The sequence below is a fragment of the Thamnophis elegans genome, chromosome 6, assembly GCF_009769535.1.
Source record: "Thamnophis elegans isolate rThaEle1 chromosome 6, rThaEle1.pri, whole genome shotgun sequence".
NCBI classification, from domain to species: Eukaryota; Metazoa; Chordata; class Lepidosauria; order Squamata; family Colubridae; genus Thamnophis; species Thamnophis elegans.
Window position 1 is genome coordinate 1,726,455 of NC_045546.1, and position 16,813 is coordinate 1,743,267.

Sequence of the window (16,813 nt, forward strand, 5' to 3'; positions counted from 1 at the left end):
CTTGGCGATCTCTGAACTTGGTGGTTTTCTTGCAGACATTTCATGACCCAGCTAGGCAACACCATCAATTCAGTTTGCCTGCTCTCTGTTTACCTCACTCTCTTGTAGCACTGATGCTGTTCCCTAATTGGGTAATGAAACGTCCCGCAAGAAAAGAAGCGGAGAGCACCAAGGACTGCCTCCCCCCCCCATAAATAAAAACTCTGTGCTGGCTTTCCTGGCTGTGGGGAGGACGGAGAGCCAACTGGGGAGATGACAAGGATGGTCGTATCCATGAAAAAAATGAGCCGTCCTTTGCTCTGGAAGCTTCCATTGTTGCAAGGGAGACACACCAATGTTTGCAGTTTGTCCAGAGACGACACTCTGGGTGATATCAATCAATCAATCAATCAATCAGAATAGATCTGGAAGGGACCTTGGAGGTCTTCTTGCCCAACCCCCTGCTCAAACAGGAGACCCTATACCACTTCAGACAAATGGCTGTCCAACGTCTTCTTAAAAACTTCCAGTAAGGAGGGAGGGAAGCAAGGAGGGAAGGAAGGAGAGAAGGAGGGAAGGAAGGAAGGAGAGAAGGAGAGAAGAAAGGAGGGAAGGAAGGAAGGAGGGAAGGAAAGGAGGGAAGGAGAGAAGAAAGGAGGGAGGGAAGGGGGAAGGAGGGAGGGAAGGAAGGAGGGAAGGAAGGAGAGTAGGGGAGAAGAAACGAGGGAAGGAAAGAGGGAGGGAGGGAAGAAGAAGTAGGACCGTTGTAAGATAAGATGGATCTATGGGATGGTAAGAAAGCAATCTTCAAGTATATTGTCAACTGTAGGGAAAAAAATTGTTATAAATACATATTATTGATAACAGTTATGAGATCATATAATTGTGAATGTATATATGAAATTGATAAAATAAAAATTTAAAAAAAAATTAAAAACTTCCAGTGTTAAAAGAATTCACAGCTTCTGGAGGCAATTTCTGTTCCACTGGTTAATTGTTCTCACTGTCAGGAAATTTCTCCTCAGTTCTAAGTTGCTTCTCTCCTTGATTAGTTTCCACCCATTGCTTCTTGTCCTGCCCTCAGGTGCTTTGGAAAATAATTTGACCCCCTCCTCTATGTGGCATCCCCTCAAATATTGCAAGACTCCTATCATGTCACCCTTAGTCCTTCTTTTCATTAAATTAGACATGCCCAATAACAGAATGCCAGAGTTGGAAGGGACCTCGGAGGTCATCTAGTCCAATCTCCTGCTCAAACAGGAAACCCTACACCATTCTAGATAAATGGCTATCCAACATCTTCTTAAAGACTTCCAGTGTTGGGGCATTCACAACTTCTGGAGGCAACTTCTGTTCCACTGATTAATTGTTCTAACTTTCAGGAAATTCCTCCTCAGTTCTAGGTAGCTTCTCTCCTTGATTAGTTTCCACCCGTTGCTTCTTGTTCTGCCCTCAGGTGCCTTGGAGAATAGCTTGACTCCCTCTTCTTTGGGGCAGCCCCTGAGATACTGGAAGGAAGGAAGGTGGGAAGGAAGGAAGGAAGGAGGGAAGGAAGGAAGGAAAGAAGGAAAAGAGAGAAGGAAGAAAGGAAAGAATGTGGGAAGGAAGGAAGCAGAGAAGAAAGGGAGGGAGGGAGGAAGCAAGGAGAGAAGGAAGGAAGGAGAGGAGGGAAGGAAGGAGAGAAGGAAGGGAGGAGGGAAGGAAGGGAGGAGAGAAGGAAGGGAGGAGAGGAGGGAAGGAAGGAGAGAAGGAAGGGAGGAGAGAAGGAAGGGAGGAGACGAGGGAAGGGAGGAGAGGAGAGGAGGGAAGGGAGGAGAGAAGAAAGGGAGGAGAGAAGGAAGGATCTCTCCTTGATTAGTTTCCACCCATTGCTTCTTGTCCTGCCCTCAGGTGCCTTGGAGAATAGCTTGACTCCCTCTTCTTTGGGGCAGCCCCTGAGATACTGGAAGGAAGGGAGGAGAGAAGGAAGGAAGGAGGGAAGGAAAGAAGGAAAAGAGAGAAGGAAGAAAGGAAAGAATGTGGGAAGGAAGGAAGCAGAGAAGAAAGGGAGGGAGGGAGGAAGCAAGGAGAGAAGGAAGGAAGGAGAGGAGGGAAGGAAGGAGAGAAGGAAGGGAGGAGGGAAGGAAGGGAGGAGAGAAGGAAGGGAGGAGAGGAGGGAAGGGAGGAGAGAAGGAAGGATCTCTCCTTGATTAGTTTCCACCCATTGCTTCTTGTCCTGCCCTCAGGTGCTTTAGAAAATAGCTTGACTCCCTCTTCTTTGGGGCAACCCCTGAGATATTGGAAGACTGCTATCATGACACCCCCGGCCCCTTGTTGCGCAGGAACCGTGCCAAGCCCACGTGCCACTTGGACGGCCCCCAAAACTGATGGAGAGAGGAATAGAAGACTGAGAACCTCCGAACCCCGCAGAGACTCATGGCTGCCCCCCCCACCCAGTTTTTCTATTTCTTTTCACTCCAACGTCTGCGTCTCTCTACAAAATCGATCCAGCCCACAAGGCGTTTTTCTGCAACTGCACTGATCGATCGGACGAGGCCGAAAAGTGGAAAGTGACTCGGTGAAATTCCCAGGCTGGCAAGGGAAACTGGAGAGGCGAATTAGGTGGACGCATCTTCAAAGTTGCTCCAACTGAGAAATGCTGAGTTGTTCAACCTTGAGGTTTTCTGGCCAACGGTGCCGACATTTCTCCATCTGCCTCCCCTTGGATGCTTTCCCAGCTTCTCAACAAGGACCTCACAGTTCCCCCCCCCTCCTCCTCCTCCCACCCTCCTCCTCTCCACAAACCCCACTTCTTTTTAGCCCTGATGATGTTACCTAGCTGGGTCAAGAGATGTCTACAAGAAAGCAGCCAAGCCGAGAGAGCAACAAGGACCCCACAATTCTCCTCCTCCTCCTCCTCCTCCTCCTCCTCTCCACAAACCCCACTTCTTTTTAGCCCTGATGATGTTACCTAGCTGGGTCAAGAGATGTCTACAAGAAAGCAGCCAAGCCGAGAGAGCAAAAAGGACCCCACAATTCTCCTCCTCCTCCTCCTCCTCTCCACAAACCCCACTTCTTTTTAGCCCTGATGATGTTACCTAGCTGGGTCAAGAGATGTCTACAAGAAAGCAGCCAAGCTGAGAGAGCAACAAGGACCCCACAATTCTCCTCCTCCTCCTCCTCCTCCTCCTCTCCACAAACCCCACTTCTTTTTAGCCCTGATGATGTTACCTAGCTGGGTCAAGAGATGTCTACAAGAAAGCAGCCAAGCCGAGAGAGGAACAAGGACCCCACAATTCTCCTCCTCCTCCTCCTCCTCCTCCTCCTCCTCCTCCTCCTCCTCCTCCTCCTCCTCCTCCTCCTCCTCTCCACAAACCCCACTTCCTTTTTAGCCCTGATGATGTTACCTAGCTGGGTCAGGAAACGTTGCAAGAAAACAACTAAAAATAACACCAATAATCTCACACTCCTCCTCCTCTTCCACTCCACAAACCCAAATCCCCTTTAGCCCTGATGATGTTCCGTAGCTGGGTCGTAAAAGGTCTGAAAGAAAAGAAGCGAGCTCAAGAGAGCCCCCAGGACCCCCACAGTCCAACTACTGTGCTACTAAATATTCTCTTCTATCACGGCGTTCAATAACGTCCAGCTCCCACCGAGGAAAGGCCACCAAGGAGACTCACCTGGGTCCCTTTCGCTTCCATAATGGCCATCTTCCAGGCTCTGAGGACAAAAACAGAACTTTAACTTTAATAAAATTTGTATGCCGCCCACTCCCAGGGGACTCTGGGCAGCTCACAACAAAGCAAATAAAATATTAAAAATACAATTATTTAAAACAAAATCGCCATTCAGTCACGTGGGGCTGGAATATTACTCAACAGCCCCAGGCCTGCCGGAACAGCCAGGTTTTAGTCACTAGAAAAATCAGCCTCGTCTTTCGCCGAAGGGGAAGTGATGGATTTTAAACCCCCTTCCTCTCCGTTCCTTTCCTGCCATTCCCTGCAAGAATAAAACTATGGAAATCGAGCAGGGGGTTCCTGGACGTTCCACGATCGCAACTGATTCACATTTACGACGGTCGCTGTGTCCCGTGATTCCCCTTTCGCAAAGTCCGCAGGGAAAGCCAGATTGGCTTAGCAATTGTGTGACTAGCTTAACAACTGCTGCGATTCACTTAACGACAGGCACATTCCTTTTGCTAAAATATGTGCAATGCAATCGATTGCGGGGTCAAGAATGAGGACGATTTGAAACATTAGCCCAGTGTTTCTCAACCTTGGCGACTTTAAGTCCTGCGGACTTCAACTCCCAGAATCCCCCAGCCAGCTGTGCTGGCTGGGGGATTCTGGGAGTTGAAGTCCACAGGACTTAAAGTCGTCAAGGTTGAGAAACACTTATCTAAGTAATTGAAAAACTGGTGGTAAATCAGGGGTCTGTTTTGCAGGCTTCAATCACTTCCCTGGCTGTTTTTCTGCCTGCTCAGCCAACAATCTGAGTAGCTGCAAACCTAGTTCAATTCACTGCGCCTGTTTTTGTGAAGCAGCTGTACAAGTAGTCCTCAACAATCACCATTAGGGATGCAATGTCCATCGGGGATTCTGGGAGTTGAAGTCCACAGGACTTAAAGTCGCCAAGGTTGAGAAACATTGCATAATTAACCACTGCGCTGGCTCCATTTAGTCAAGCAAATTTCCCCAAAAAATGTAGATGAATAAATTGCAATTAATCTAGAATCGGGGCCAAAGATCAAACTTCTACTTCCATGACAGGTAAGTCCCTAACTCATAACATCCCACTTAGGGACTGCTCGAAGTTACAACGGTGCTGAGCCAGTTTTCACACTTATGACTCCTGCAGTATTTCCAGGGTCACGTGATCAAAATTCAGGCGCGCGGCAACTGACTCGTACTTCTGACGGCTGCAGGGTCATGTGATGACCCTTTGCGACCTTCCGCCAATGGGAAAGCCAGGTTCGCTTAACGACCGTGTTACTAACAGAACAACTGCAGTGGCTCGTTTAACAACCGGGGGCAAGGAAGGTCGTAAAATGAGGCAACGTTCTCTTTAACAACGGTCTCACGTAGGAACATAAAATTGGGCTCAAGTGTGATCGTATATCGAGGACTCTCGACCCTGGAACAGTTTTTTCTCACCCATCGCAACTGGAAGAAATGTGGAAGTCAACTCCCCAGAATTCCCCAGCATAGCATCAATTGCATAAGTGGCTGGAGAATTCTGCGAAGTTGAAGTCCACACATCTTCAAACTTCCAAGGTTGAGGAACACGGGCGCAGAGTCTCCTACTCGAGCAGGGGGTTGGGCTAGATGACCTCCAAGGTCCCTTCCAGCCTTAGGATTCCATGTAAGTCTTGTCCAAATGCACCAGCTTTTCTATAGCAATAGCAGTTAGACTTATATACCACTTCATAGGGCTTTCAGCCCTCTCTAAGCGGTTTACAGAGTCAGCATATCGCCCCCAACAACAATCCGGGTCCTCATTTCACCCACCTCGGAAGGATGGAAGGCTGAGTCAACCCTGAGCCGGTGAGATTTGAACAGCCGAACTGCAGAACTGCAGTCAGCTGAAGTAGCCTGCAGTGCTGCATTTAACCACTGCGCCACCTCGGCTCTTTTTAATATAGATATAGAGATATATAGATATAGATATAGATAGATATAGATATAGATATACCTATACATATAAATATATATATATATATATATACACAGAGAGAGAGAGAGAGAGAGAGAGAGAGAGAGAGAGAGAGAGAGAGATAAATAGCAATAGCAGTAGCAATAGCAGTTAGACTTATATACCGCTTCACAGGGCTTTCAGCCCTCTCTAAGTGGTTTACAGAGTCAGCATATTGCCCCCAACAACAATCCAGGTCCTCATTTCACCCACCTCGGAAGGATGGAAGGCTGAGTCAACCCTGAGCCGGTGAGATTTGAACAGCCGAACTGCAGAACTGCAGTCAGCTGAAGTGGCCTGCAGTGCTGCATTTAACCACTGCGCCACCTCGGCTCTTTTTAATATAGATATAGAGATATATAGATATAGATATAGATATAGATAGATATAGATATAGATATACCTATACATATACATATATATATATATATATACACACAGAGAGAGAGAGAGAGAGAGAGAGAGAGAGAGAGAGAGAGAGATAAATAGCAATAGCAGTAGCAATAGCATTTAGACTTATACACCGCTTCATAGGGCTTTCAGCCCTCTCTAAGTGGTTTACAGAGTCAGCATATTGCCCCCAACAACAATCCAGGTCCTCATTTCACCCACCTCGGAAGGATGGAAGGCTGAGTCAACCCTGAGCCGGTGAGATTTGAACAGCCGAACTGCAGAACTGCAGTCAGCTGAAGTGGCCTGCAGTGCTGCATTTAACCACTGCGCCACCTCGGCTCTGTTTTCTATGGGTGGAATCCATGACGGCCCCACCAGAAAGAATCTGAGCTAGAAATCCCTGGGGGCTAGTAAAGCTCTACATTAGGGTTGAAAGTGTTCCTCTAACAGAGAACAGATTAACCAAGTTGGAAGGGACCTTGTAGGTCATCTAGTCCAACCCCCCAACCCAAGCAGGAGACCCTACACCATTGCTGACAGATGGGAGTCCAGTCTCTTCTTGAAAGCCTCCAGTGATGAAGCTCCCATAAGTTCTGAAGGCAACTTCAGTTGATTGTTTCTCACTGTCAGGAAATTCCTCCTTATTTCCAGGTTGAATCTCTCTTTGTTCGGTTTCCATCCATCGTTTCTTGTCCTGCCTTCAGGTGCTTTGCAAAATAGCTTGACCCCCTCCTCTCTGGGGCAGCCCCTCAAATATTGGAAGATGTTCCCCTGTCTCCCCTGGTCCTTCTCTAGACCAGCCATGCCCAGTTCCTGCAACCGTTCTTCGTATGTTTTAGCCTCCAGTCCCCTCATCATCTTGGTTGCTCTTCTCTGCACTCTTTCTAGAGTCTCCACATCTTCTTTATGGTGTGGTGACTGTTGTGGCCCGGCAGGAGCCGTTGGAGCTGCCACCAGACTCCGACAGCGAGGGGCCCTATGAGTCGGCCCTGGAGGATGTGGAGGACCCTGAACAGGGTTCCGACTCCGAGCAGGGCGCAGAGAGAATGCTTGGCCACCAGGTGGCGCCTGAGCCTTGGATCAGTGGGGAGGAGACAAGGGAGAGTGATCCAGAAACCAACAGTGAGTTGTTCCGGGATGCACGCCATCGAAGGGCTACTCGGCGTCAAGAACAACTACATAATTACAGGAGGTAATTACGCTCAGCTGATGATCATTAGGCTCCTCTCCAGACTATAAAAGAGACTGCTTGTGCCACGCCCTTCTTGCAGAAGTCAACGCTTTGACTAAAGAGAAACTAACTTGGCAGGCTGGATTGCTGCCCAGAGTTTGTCTGAATTGCTGCCAAGGTTTGTCGGCCTTGCTGCCAAGGTCCTTATCTGTTTGTTTCCTTGGCTTTCAGCCACCGAGATTCTGGTCTTGTTATTAAAGGACATTCTCATTAAGCGTGTCTCGGCTTTCGTTACTGGACGGAGGAGGGGGTCAGAACAGGTGACCAAAACCGGATGCGGTGCTCTAGGTGTGGTCTTACTAAGGCTTTACAGAGTGGTATTGACACCTCCCTTGATCTTGATTGTAGCCCTCTGTTAATTGCATTGGCTATTTTGGCTGCTGCCGCACACGTCTGGCTCCTACTTAACTTGTTGTCCACTAAGACTCCAAGATCCCTCTCACAGTCACTGCTATTAAGCCTGGCCTCACCCAGTCTATACGGGTACTTATAACCTCCAGTCCCCTCATCCTCTTTGTTGCTCTTCTCTGCACTCTTTCGAGAGTCTCCACATCTTTTCTACATCGTGGCGACCAAATGTGGACGCAGTACTCTAGGTGTGGCCTTACTAAGGCTTTGTAGAGAGCTTCGCCAAACGGCAAGTGAGAATGCCAAGACCATTCATTCACCGTTTGCTCATCTTGGTGACATAGCTGGGAGCCCTCCTAGAGGGAGATTATCTTAATCCTGGCTCCACCGTGACATCAAGGTCACCGGAGGCTTTCAAAGCACCTTGAAACACAGGTCTAAGCAGGATTAGCCGAGATGTCACCCTCCTGCCATCTCCGGTTAGTCCTGGAGGGTGAGGAGCGTGTCTATTGGTGCCGAAATTGTCTAATGCGCTGAAGGCGCTCATTCGAAGCCATCCATTCCTGTGCTGGTTGTCGGCCTTCCCAGGTATATGTTTTAAGGTATCCTATGACACCTTCACATCATATAGCAATGTTTCTCAACCTTGGCGTTCTCAATAGCAATAGCAGTAGACTTATATACCGCTTCATAGGCCTTTCAGGTCTCTCTAAGCGGTTTACAGAGAGTCAGCATATTGCCCCCAACAATCTGGGTCCTCATTTCACCCACCTCGGAAGGATGGAAGGCTGAGTCAACCCTGAGCCGGTGAGATTTGAACCGCTGACCTGCTGATCTAGCAGTAGCCTGCAGTGCTGCATTTAACCACTGCGCCACCTTGGCTCTTGGCTCAACAGGCGCAGTGAATTGAACTAGGTTTGCAGCTACTCAGATTGTTGGCTGAGCAGGCAGAAAAACAGCCAGGGAAGTAAGTGATTGAAGCCTGCAAAACAGACCCCTGATTTACCACCAGTTTTTCGATTACTTAGATCAGTGTTTCTCAACCTTGACGACTTTAAGTCCTGTGGACTTCAACTCCCAGAATCCCCCAGCCAGCACAGCTGGCTGGGGGATTCTGGGAGTTGAAGTCCACAGGACTTAAAGTCGCCACGGTTGAGAAACACTGTCATATAGGGGAAATAGGGTCAGTTTATTCTCCAACCCCCCCCCCCCCCCGAAGGCAGGACAAGAAGCAACGGATGGAAACTAACCAAGGAGCGAAGCAACTTAGAACTAAGGAGGGATTTCATGACAGTTAGAACAATTAATTAGTGGAACGTCTTGTCTCCAGAAGTTGTGGGTGCCCCAACATTGGAGGTTTTTAAGAAGAGACTGGATAGCCATTGGTCTGAATGGCATAGGGTTTCCTGCTTGAGCAGGGGGTTGGACTAGCGGACCTCTTAAGATCCCTTCCTGTTATTCTGGTTTTGTTGTTGCTGGTTGCGAAAACGTGTCTGACTCATCGCGACCCCATGGACTATGTTCCTCCAGGCCTTCCTGTCCTCTCCCATCCTCTGGAGTCCATTGAAGCTCACGCCGGCTGCTTGGGTGACTCCATCCAGCCACCTCCTTCTCTGCCGCCCCCTTCTTCTTCTTCTGCCGTCCATCGTTCCCAGCATGAGGCTCTTCTCCAGGGAGTCCTTCTTCCTTCTCCTTAGGTGGCCAAAGTCTTTGAGTTTCCTCTTCAGGATCCGGCCTTCTAAAGAGCAGTCGGGGTTGATCTCCTCTAGGACTGACCGGTTGGATGGCCTTGCAGTCCAAGGGACTCAATGCAGGAGTCTCCTTCTCCAGCACCAGAGTTCAAAGGCCTCCATTCTTTGATGCTCAGCCTTCCTTATGGTCCAACCTTCACAGCCATCCATGGCAACTGGGAAAACCATAAGCCTTGACTAGACACACTTTTGTTGGCAGGGTGATGTCTCTGCTTTTTAGTCAGCTGCCTAATTTTGCCATCGCTTTCTTCCCCACGAGCTAGGATCTTTATTCTCTTATAGTTCAGTAAAAGCCGAGGTGGCGTAGTGGTTAGGGTGCAGTACTGCAGGCCACTTCAGCTGACTGCTATCTGCAGTTCAGCGGTTCTAATCTCACCGGCTCAGGGTTGACTCAGCCTTCCATCCTTCCGAGGTGGGTGAAATGAGGACCCAGACTGTTGGGGGCGATATGCTGACTCTGTAAACCGCTTAGAGAGGGCTGAAAGCCCTATGAAGCGGTATATAAGTCTAACTGCTATTGCTATTGCTAAAATGCAAAACACAGAATATAACATCAGAAATCTTAGAAGATTACCAACCTATACCCTAGTTGCAAATACAGGTAGTCCTCGAAGTATGACCATAACTGAGCCCAACATTCCTGTTGCTAAGTGAAACAGCTGTGAGCTGCACGACCATTGGAAGCTTTTTTCAAAAGCTTTTTAAAGCATTTATTTCCCCTGCCTGTTCGGCCTACCGATTCGGCCCTATCTGTTCGGCCAAACCAGGCCGAACCGGGAGGATTTCACCCCTGTGCCTAAGGCATGCTTTGCACGCATGGACCTTTTAAGCTTAAAAACTTACCTTCTATGTCAGCGCCGGTGAGTAAAACAGCTGACACGCGGCAATCCGCTGTGCCACCCAAATCAGCGGAGGTAAAAAACAGGGAAATATAGGATGGAGGCGGGTGGGGGCGGGGGCCAACGGCTCACTGGAACTACCACTTCGCCCGAACCTATATGAACCGGCTGAATCCCACCCCTGGGTGTACCAGTGGCTGCCGGGAGTACCAGGTATCGTTCCGGTACGGTGCTCCGGAGAGCCCACCCATCCGCCCGCGCTCCTTACCGATATTTGAAGTTTTGGGGGCTTCTTCACAGGTGCACAGAGTGTATGGCGCCTGCGCGATGCTCCGCCGAGCAGCTGGAGCATCATGGAAGCGTCACGGAGCATCACGGGTGGTAAGTATGAATGCTCGCGCTGCACACGTTCATGTGGGCGCCTGGGCCCCGTTGCACCGTACCGGTTGGGATCGGGATCCAGAACTCACCCCCACTGCTTCAACCCCAGGCTGCCATCTTGTTATTTCTGACCCTCCCTGAAAAGCCACAACTTACAACGCATCGTCTTCGCTCTCCGCGCACAGCATGGTCTTGGGGCCATCCCTTTGCACGATACACATCAGGCACTCGCGGGTTTTCCCTTCCGGAGGCTGGATATCTATAAAGACAGGAGAGGGGACATAAGCAGAGACCTCTTTCTATTTCTATCCCAAGTTTCTAGGCCTCAAGGTCTTGAGCTTGCAATTAGCTTGTTAAACAAGACGGGACTTTTCCCCCTAATCTTGTCAGCTGGTCGTTAAAGCTGGGTGGGAAACGCTGATCAAAACATGTCGTGATATTATCACGAATGGAGGTTTTTTTCATTATTTCACCTGGGATCAACATCGGATTCCAACGGTCTTGGAATTAATCAGAGAAAATTATCGTGGGAATAGCAATAGCAATAGCAGTTAGACTTATATACCGCTTCATAGGGCTTTCAGCCCTCTCTAAGCGGTTTACAGAGTCAGCATATTGCCCCCAACAATCTGGGTCCTCATTTTACCCACCTCGGAAGGATGGAAGGCTGAGTCAACCCTGAGCCGGTGAGATTTGAACAGCCGAACTGCAGAACTTCAGTCAGCTGAAGTAGCCTGCAATACTGCATTTAACCTCTGCGCCACCTCAGCTCTTCCAAAACCTGCAGGAAACACACCCTGGGTGCCATAAATATGAGCCAGTTGCCAAGCATCTGAATTTTGATCATTGTTTCAGGTCAGCATTAAAAAGGATTCAGGTACCCACAAGTGTTAGAAATTGCTGGTTGAGGAATTTTGGGAGTTGAAGTCCACCCAGCTTAAAGTTGCCGCGATCGAGAAACACTGCTTTAGAGCATCAGGTTGTTCAGATCAACAGAGTTGGAAGGGACCTTGTAGGTCATCTAGTCCAACCTCCCGCTCAAGCAGGAGACCCTACACCATTTCTGACAGATGGCTGTCTTGTCTCTTCTTGAAAGCCTCCAGGGATGAAGCTCCCACAACTTCAGAAGGCAACTTCTCTTCCATTGAATAGAGAATAACAAGAGTTGGAAGGGACCTTGGAGGCCATCTAATCTAACCCCTCCCTCCACCCAAATAGGAGACCCTACACCATTTCTGACAGATGGCAGTCCAGTCTCTTCTTGAAAGCCTCCAGGGATGAAGCTCCCACAACTTCTGAAGGCAACTTCTGTTCCATGGGTTGATGGTTCTCACTGTCAGAAAATTCCTCCTTGTTTCCAGGTTGAATCTCTTCTTGATCAGTTTCCATCCATGATTCCTTGTCTGGCCTTCAGGTGCTTTGGAGAATAGATTGACACCCCCCTCCTCTCTGTGGAAGTCCCTCAAGTAGTGGAAGATGCTCTCCTGTCTCTCCTGGTCCTTCTCTTCCCTAGACCAGCCATGCCCAGTTCCTGCAACCGTCCATCGTATGTTTTAGCCTCCAGTCCCCTCATCATCCTGGTTGCTCTTCTCTGCACTCTTTCTAGAGTCTCAACACCTTTTCTATAGTGTGGTGATCAAAACTGGATGCAGTACTCTAGGTATGGCCTTACTAGGGCTTTATATAGAATTCATTAGACTTCTTTATTTTTCTTATTATTAGATTGAATGTACAGGGAGTCCAGCTAACAACTACAATTCAGCCCCAAAATCCTGATGGTAAGCCGGACAATTGCGTAGGTGAATTTTGCTCTATTTTGTGGCATTTCTTGCCATCGTTGTTCAGCGAATCTCTGCAGCTGTCAAGTTAGTAACATGGTTAAGTGAACCTAGCTTCCTCATTGACTTGGCTTGTCAGAAGGTCGCAAAAGGGGACCACCTAACACCGCGTCAAAAATATGAATCAGTTGCCAAGCATTCTAATTTTGATCGCGTGAGTCTGGGGGACGCTGCAACGGTTCGTAAGAGCGGGGAAAAAAACGGTCTTGTTCACTTTTTACGGCACCGTCGTAATTTCGAGTGGTCGCTAAATGAACTGCTCTTAAGTCGAGGATTACCTGCAGCTTTAAAAATTGATAATGATAGTAATGTATACAGTGTTGAGCTGTTATTATAAGTAATAATCGGATATGAATATTGAATGTTACCCGTGAAGGGAAGGTTAGAAATACTTTTGGACTATATATAAAGGTTATTAATAGCAATAGCAATAGCAGTTAGACTTATATACCGCTTCATAGGCCTTTCAGCCCTCTCTAAGTGGTTTACAGAGTCAGCATATCACCCCCACAATCTGGGTCCTCATTTCACCCACCTCGGAAGGATGGACGGCTGAGTCAACCTTGAGCCGGTGAGATTTGAACTGCCGAACCGCAGCTAACAGTCAGCTGAAGTGGCCTGCAGTACTGCACTCTAACCACTGCGCCACCTCGGCTCTTATCTATCTATATCTATCTATCTATCTATCTATCTATCTATCTATCTATCTATCTATCTATCTATCTATCTATCTATCTATCTACCTACCTACCTACCTACCTACCTACCTACCTACCTACCTACCTTTCTATCTATCTATCTATCTATCTATCTATCTATCTATCTATCTATCTATCTATCTATCTATCTATCTATCCATCCATCCATCCATCCATCCATCCATCCATCCATCCATCCATCTAGCAATAGCAATAGCAATAGCAATAGCAGACTTATATACCGCTTCATAGGGCTTTCAGCCCTCTCTAAGCGGTTTACAGAGTCAGCATATCGCCCCCCACAGTCTGGGTCCTCATTTTACCCACCTCGGAAGGATGGAAGGCTGAGTCAACCTTGAGCCGGTGAGATTAGAACCGCTGAACTGCAGATAACAGTCAGCTGAAGTGGCCTGCAGTACTGCACCCTAACCACTGCGCCACCTCGGCTCTAACAATAACAATAAAAAAAAACAATAACAATAAAAAAGAACAAAATTAGACACAGCTAAGTTTTAATTATTAGTGGGGAAATGTTATGATATAGGATATAGTTAAATAAAGAAGGGATAATGATAATAAATTATACACATGCTATGAGTACAATATAAGGGAATTCGATGTAAATGGTAAATAGGGATTTGGAAAGGAGGATTAGGAAATTTTGGTATTAAATATTATGGATGTTTAGCTAGAATAGGATATGAGGATTTAATGTTAATGGAGGATTTTATCAATAAGTAAATGAAATGCCAGTATGTGGTTATGTATTAAATCTTGGTATATTTTATGATGAAGGAATTTTAATCATAGTCAAATAAAAGTGGAGGTATGATGATGGTAATGTAATAAATATCCGAGTTAAGATATTAGAATTAATATGAATTATATTTGATGACGGTGGAAGAGATGCACACAAAAGCCTTTTGTAACCAACTGATACACTTTCTACAGTATGTAAAGAAGGAGGATTTGTATGTTTGTTTTGAAAATAAAAATATATTTAAAAAAAATAAAAGTTGCCGTTGTTGTACGTGGGTGTGTGTTTATAAAGCAAAGAACGCCTTCCGGGAGAACTCCCAAATGTCTCCAAAGAAATCCGCGTTGTCTGTTGCGACCCGAGAGAGTCCCAACATAATTAGGACCTCGGGGAAGAGTTGTCGAAATAACTCTTGAGTTGTCGAGTCACAGCGAAACAAACAGCACCAGATTAGTAAGAAGCACTGGAGGATGCCCCGGGGGGAACACACCACAACATTCAAACAAGGGCTGTCACGCTGACCCCAGAGGACCAAAACCTTCGTCTGTATGGTACACGCAACAGAGAGGTTTGTTGCCTCCCAGGAAATGTTCATTCAGAGAGGCTGAAAAACGAGTGAAGACATGAACTCTTGTTGTGGCCCACCAGTGGCCAGCAGAGCTGACGGCAGACTCAGACAGTGAGGAGGTTGGGGAGGAACATGGGTCAGTCCTGGAGTCTGGGGAAGACTGGGGAATTCCACTACTGGCCGAACCGGTAGTGGAATTCAGGCCTGGGTCGCAGAACCGGCAGCGAGCCAGGCCTGCCACACACACCCGAACCGGTTCCCTCGCTGCCACTTGGCCGCGCACACACGCGCAGTGCACGTCTGGTGCACGGGTTGCGTATTGGCACTAACGCTGGCAGGAACCCACCCCTAGAAGGCTCGGATGATGGCTCTGTGTCAGAGGCAGAGAGGGGGCCAAGGCCGTCCCGACAGTTATCAGCTGCCTTCGGAGTCGGAGATCAGTGAGGCAGAAGAACAGCTGGAGCCTTTTCCCGATGTGCGCATGCGCAGAGCTGCCAGGAGAAGGGAACAACTAAGGAACAGGGGTCGACTCGGGAGTAAAGCCACAGGTGGACGGTGAATGGCCCCTCCCATAGGGAATAAATAGGAGCGAAAGGGGAGTGGAGTTTGCAGGAGTTCAATTCATTCGGGTGAAGATCTGTTCCCGACTTCTTGCCAAGTATCGTCTGCTACAGCGTGGCGTTTGGAAGATATCGGCCTGGCGACTCTCCCATAAAGGTCTGTAGTTGTGAAATCTCATGAAAGACTGTTGGCCAGGACTTTACTGGAGAGGAATTCCCTTTAACCTAAATAAAAGAGGTTTTATCGGGACGGGATTCACACCGGAGGTCACGACTACCAGTTCGGTTGAACCGGCCCGAACCGGCTGAATACCACTTCTGCCTCTAATATTAAAAAAGTGCCAACGACCTTGGATTTCAATCTTTGATGTTATAGAAGCCAGGAAACAGCTAAACCTGAAGTCGTATCTTTTTTTCTTGCCCCAGAAATGTCATTTTGAACCTCTACTCTATTGAAATTGCACAGGGTGCTCGAAGAAAGGAAATAAATCTGCCTCTCGAAAGGACTCTCTCAAATAAGTCCTGCCTTACAACAATTGTCATCGGCTGCATCACACCCACGTAAATAAAATTCAACTAGAAATTGGGAGGATTTGTTTGCAAATCTCTCAAGCAAGGCTGGGAGATGGGTTCTCAGCACCACCCTCCTGGATAAAATCCAGAATATATCTATACTAGCTGAATACCCGTGCTTCGCTACGAAACTATGTGATCGGGCTTGATAAATTGACACTTAAAGCTTGAAAATTAATGAATAGTTACGATTGGGCTTGATGCATTGACACTTAAAGTTTGAAAATTAACATAGAATGTGTCACTCCTTAGCATCAGAGCGTGTTAATATAAGGCAACTGGCAGTTGGAACAGAGTTCTTTTCAGGTGGGGAGGGGGAGTAGAATGCCTAACCTCCCAGCCCGCAGGCCGGATAAGTCACGTGTTGTCCACACCCATATAAGGCAACTGGCAGTTGGAACAGAGTTCCTTTCAGGTGGGGAGGGGCAGTAGAACGTCTAACTCCTTAGCATCGACGTGTGTTAATATAATACTGTGTAGGAAATACTGATCATCTGATGGTCATTTCATAAAATCCTTTCTTAGCGAGTACCTGGAAGCCAAGAGGAACATACATGCCGAATTTCAAGTTTGTAGACTTTACAGTTCTGGAGATTTAGTGATGAGTGAGTGGTACTTGATATATATATATCGATATATTTGCAGACGAAACCCACAAAGGGTTTATTTCCCGCAAACTCTTTTCGGCTCGGATGCCTATTCGGCAGCAAAGCGAGATGAACAAACAGCTAAGAGGTGATTGGATGGTACCCATCAATATCCTGGAATTCACACACACACACACACACACACACACACACACACACACACACACACATATACAAAACAAGGGAAGCAAGAATTAGCTGGAGGCTGGCGAACAACTGGCCACTGTTCCTTTAGCACTGCTGGCAGTTGTGTTGGTGTCAGATGAAAGAATCCACTATTTCGAGTTGTTGTGTCCCTCCATTGTGTCGGAAGGGGACATTTGGGGTGATTCATCCCCGTGCCGCCAGGACCCACAAAAGAAATGTAGGCAAATCGTCCATCACAACGATGGTGCTCCATCAATGGAGGTTTTTAAGAAGAGACCGGACAAGTATTTGTCTGGAACGATATAGGGTGTCCTGTCTGAGCAAGGAGTTGGACTAGAAGACCTCCAAGGCCCCCTTCCAACTCTCTCATCTGTTATTCAATAAGAAAGGGAGGGGGGGTCGCTTTAGAGCCCCCAAGGGTATAAGTAGTTGG

General features: G+C 47.7%; 1 protein-coding gene across 1 annotated transcript in view; it reads right to left on the reverse strand.

Moving 5' to 3' along the window:
* Positions 1–16,813, reverse strand: part of PLEKHB1 (pleckstrin homology domain containing B1) — a 63,309-nt gene that overhangs the window by 4,435 nt on the left and 42,061 nt on the right. The window contains exons 2-3 of the mRNA XM_032219690.1: positions 10,749–10,851; positions 3,639–3,678 (exon numbers count right to left, since the gene is read on the reverse strand). Of these exons, the coding sequence (XP_032075581.1) occupies positions 3,639–3,678; positions 10,749–10,851 (143 nt within the window). The remainder of the gene's footprint in view (positions 1–3,638; positions 3,679–10,748; positions 10,852–16,813) is intronic.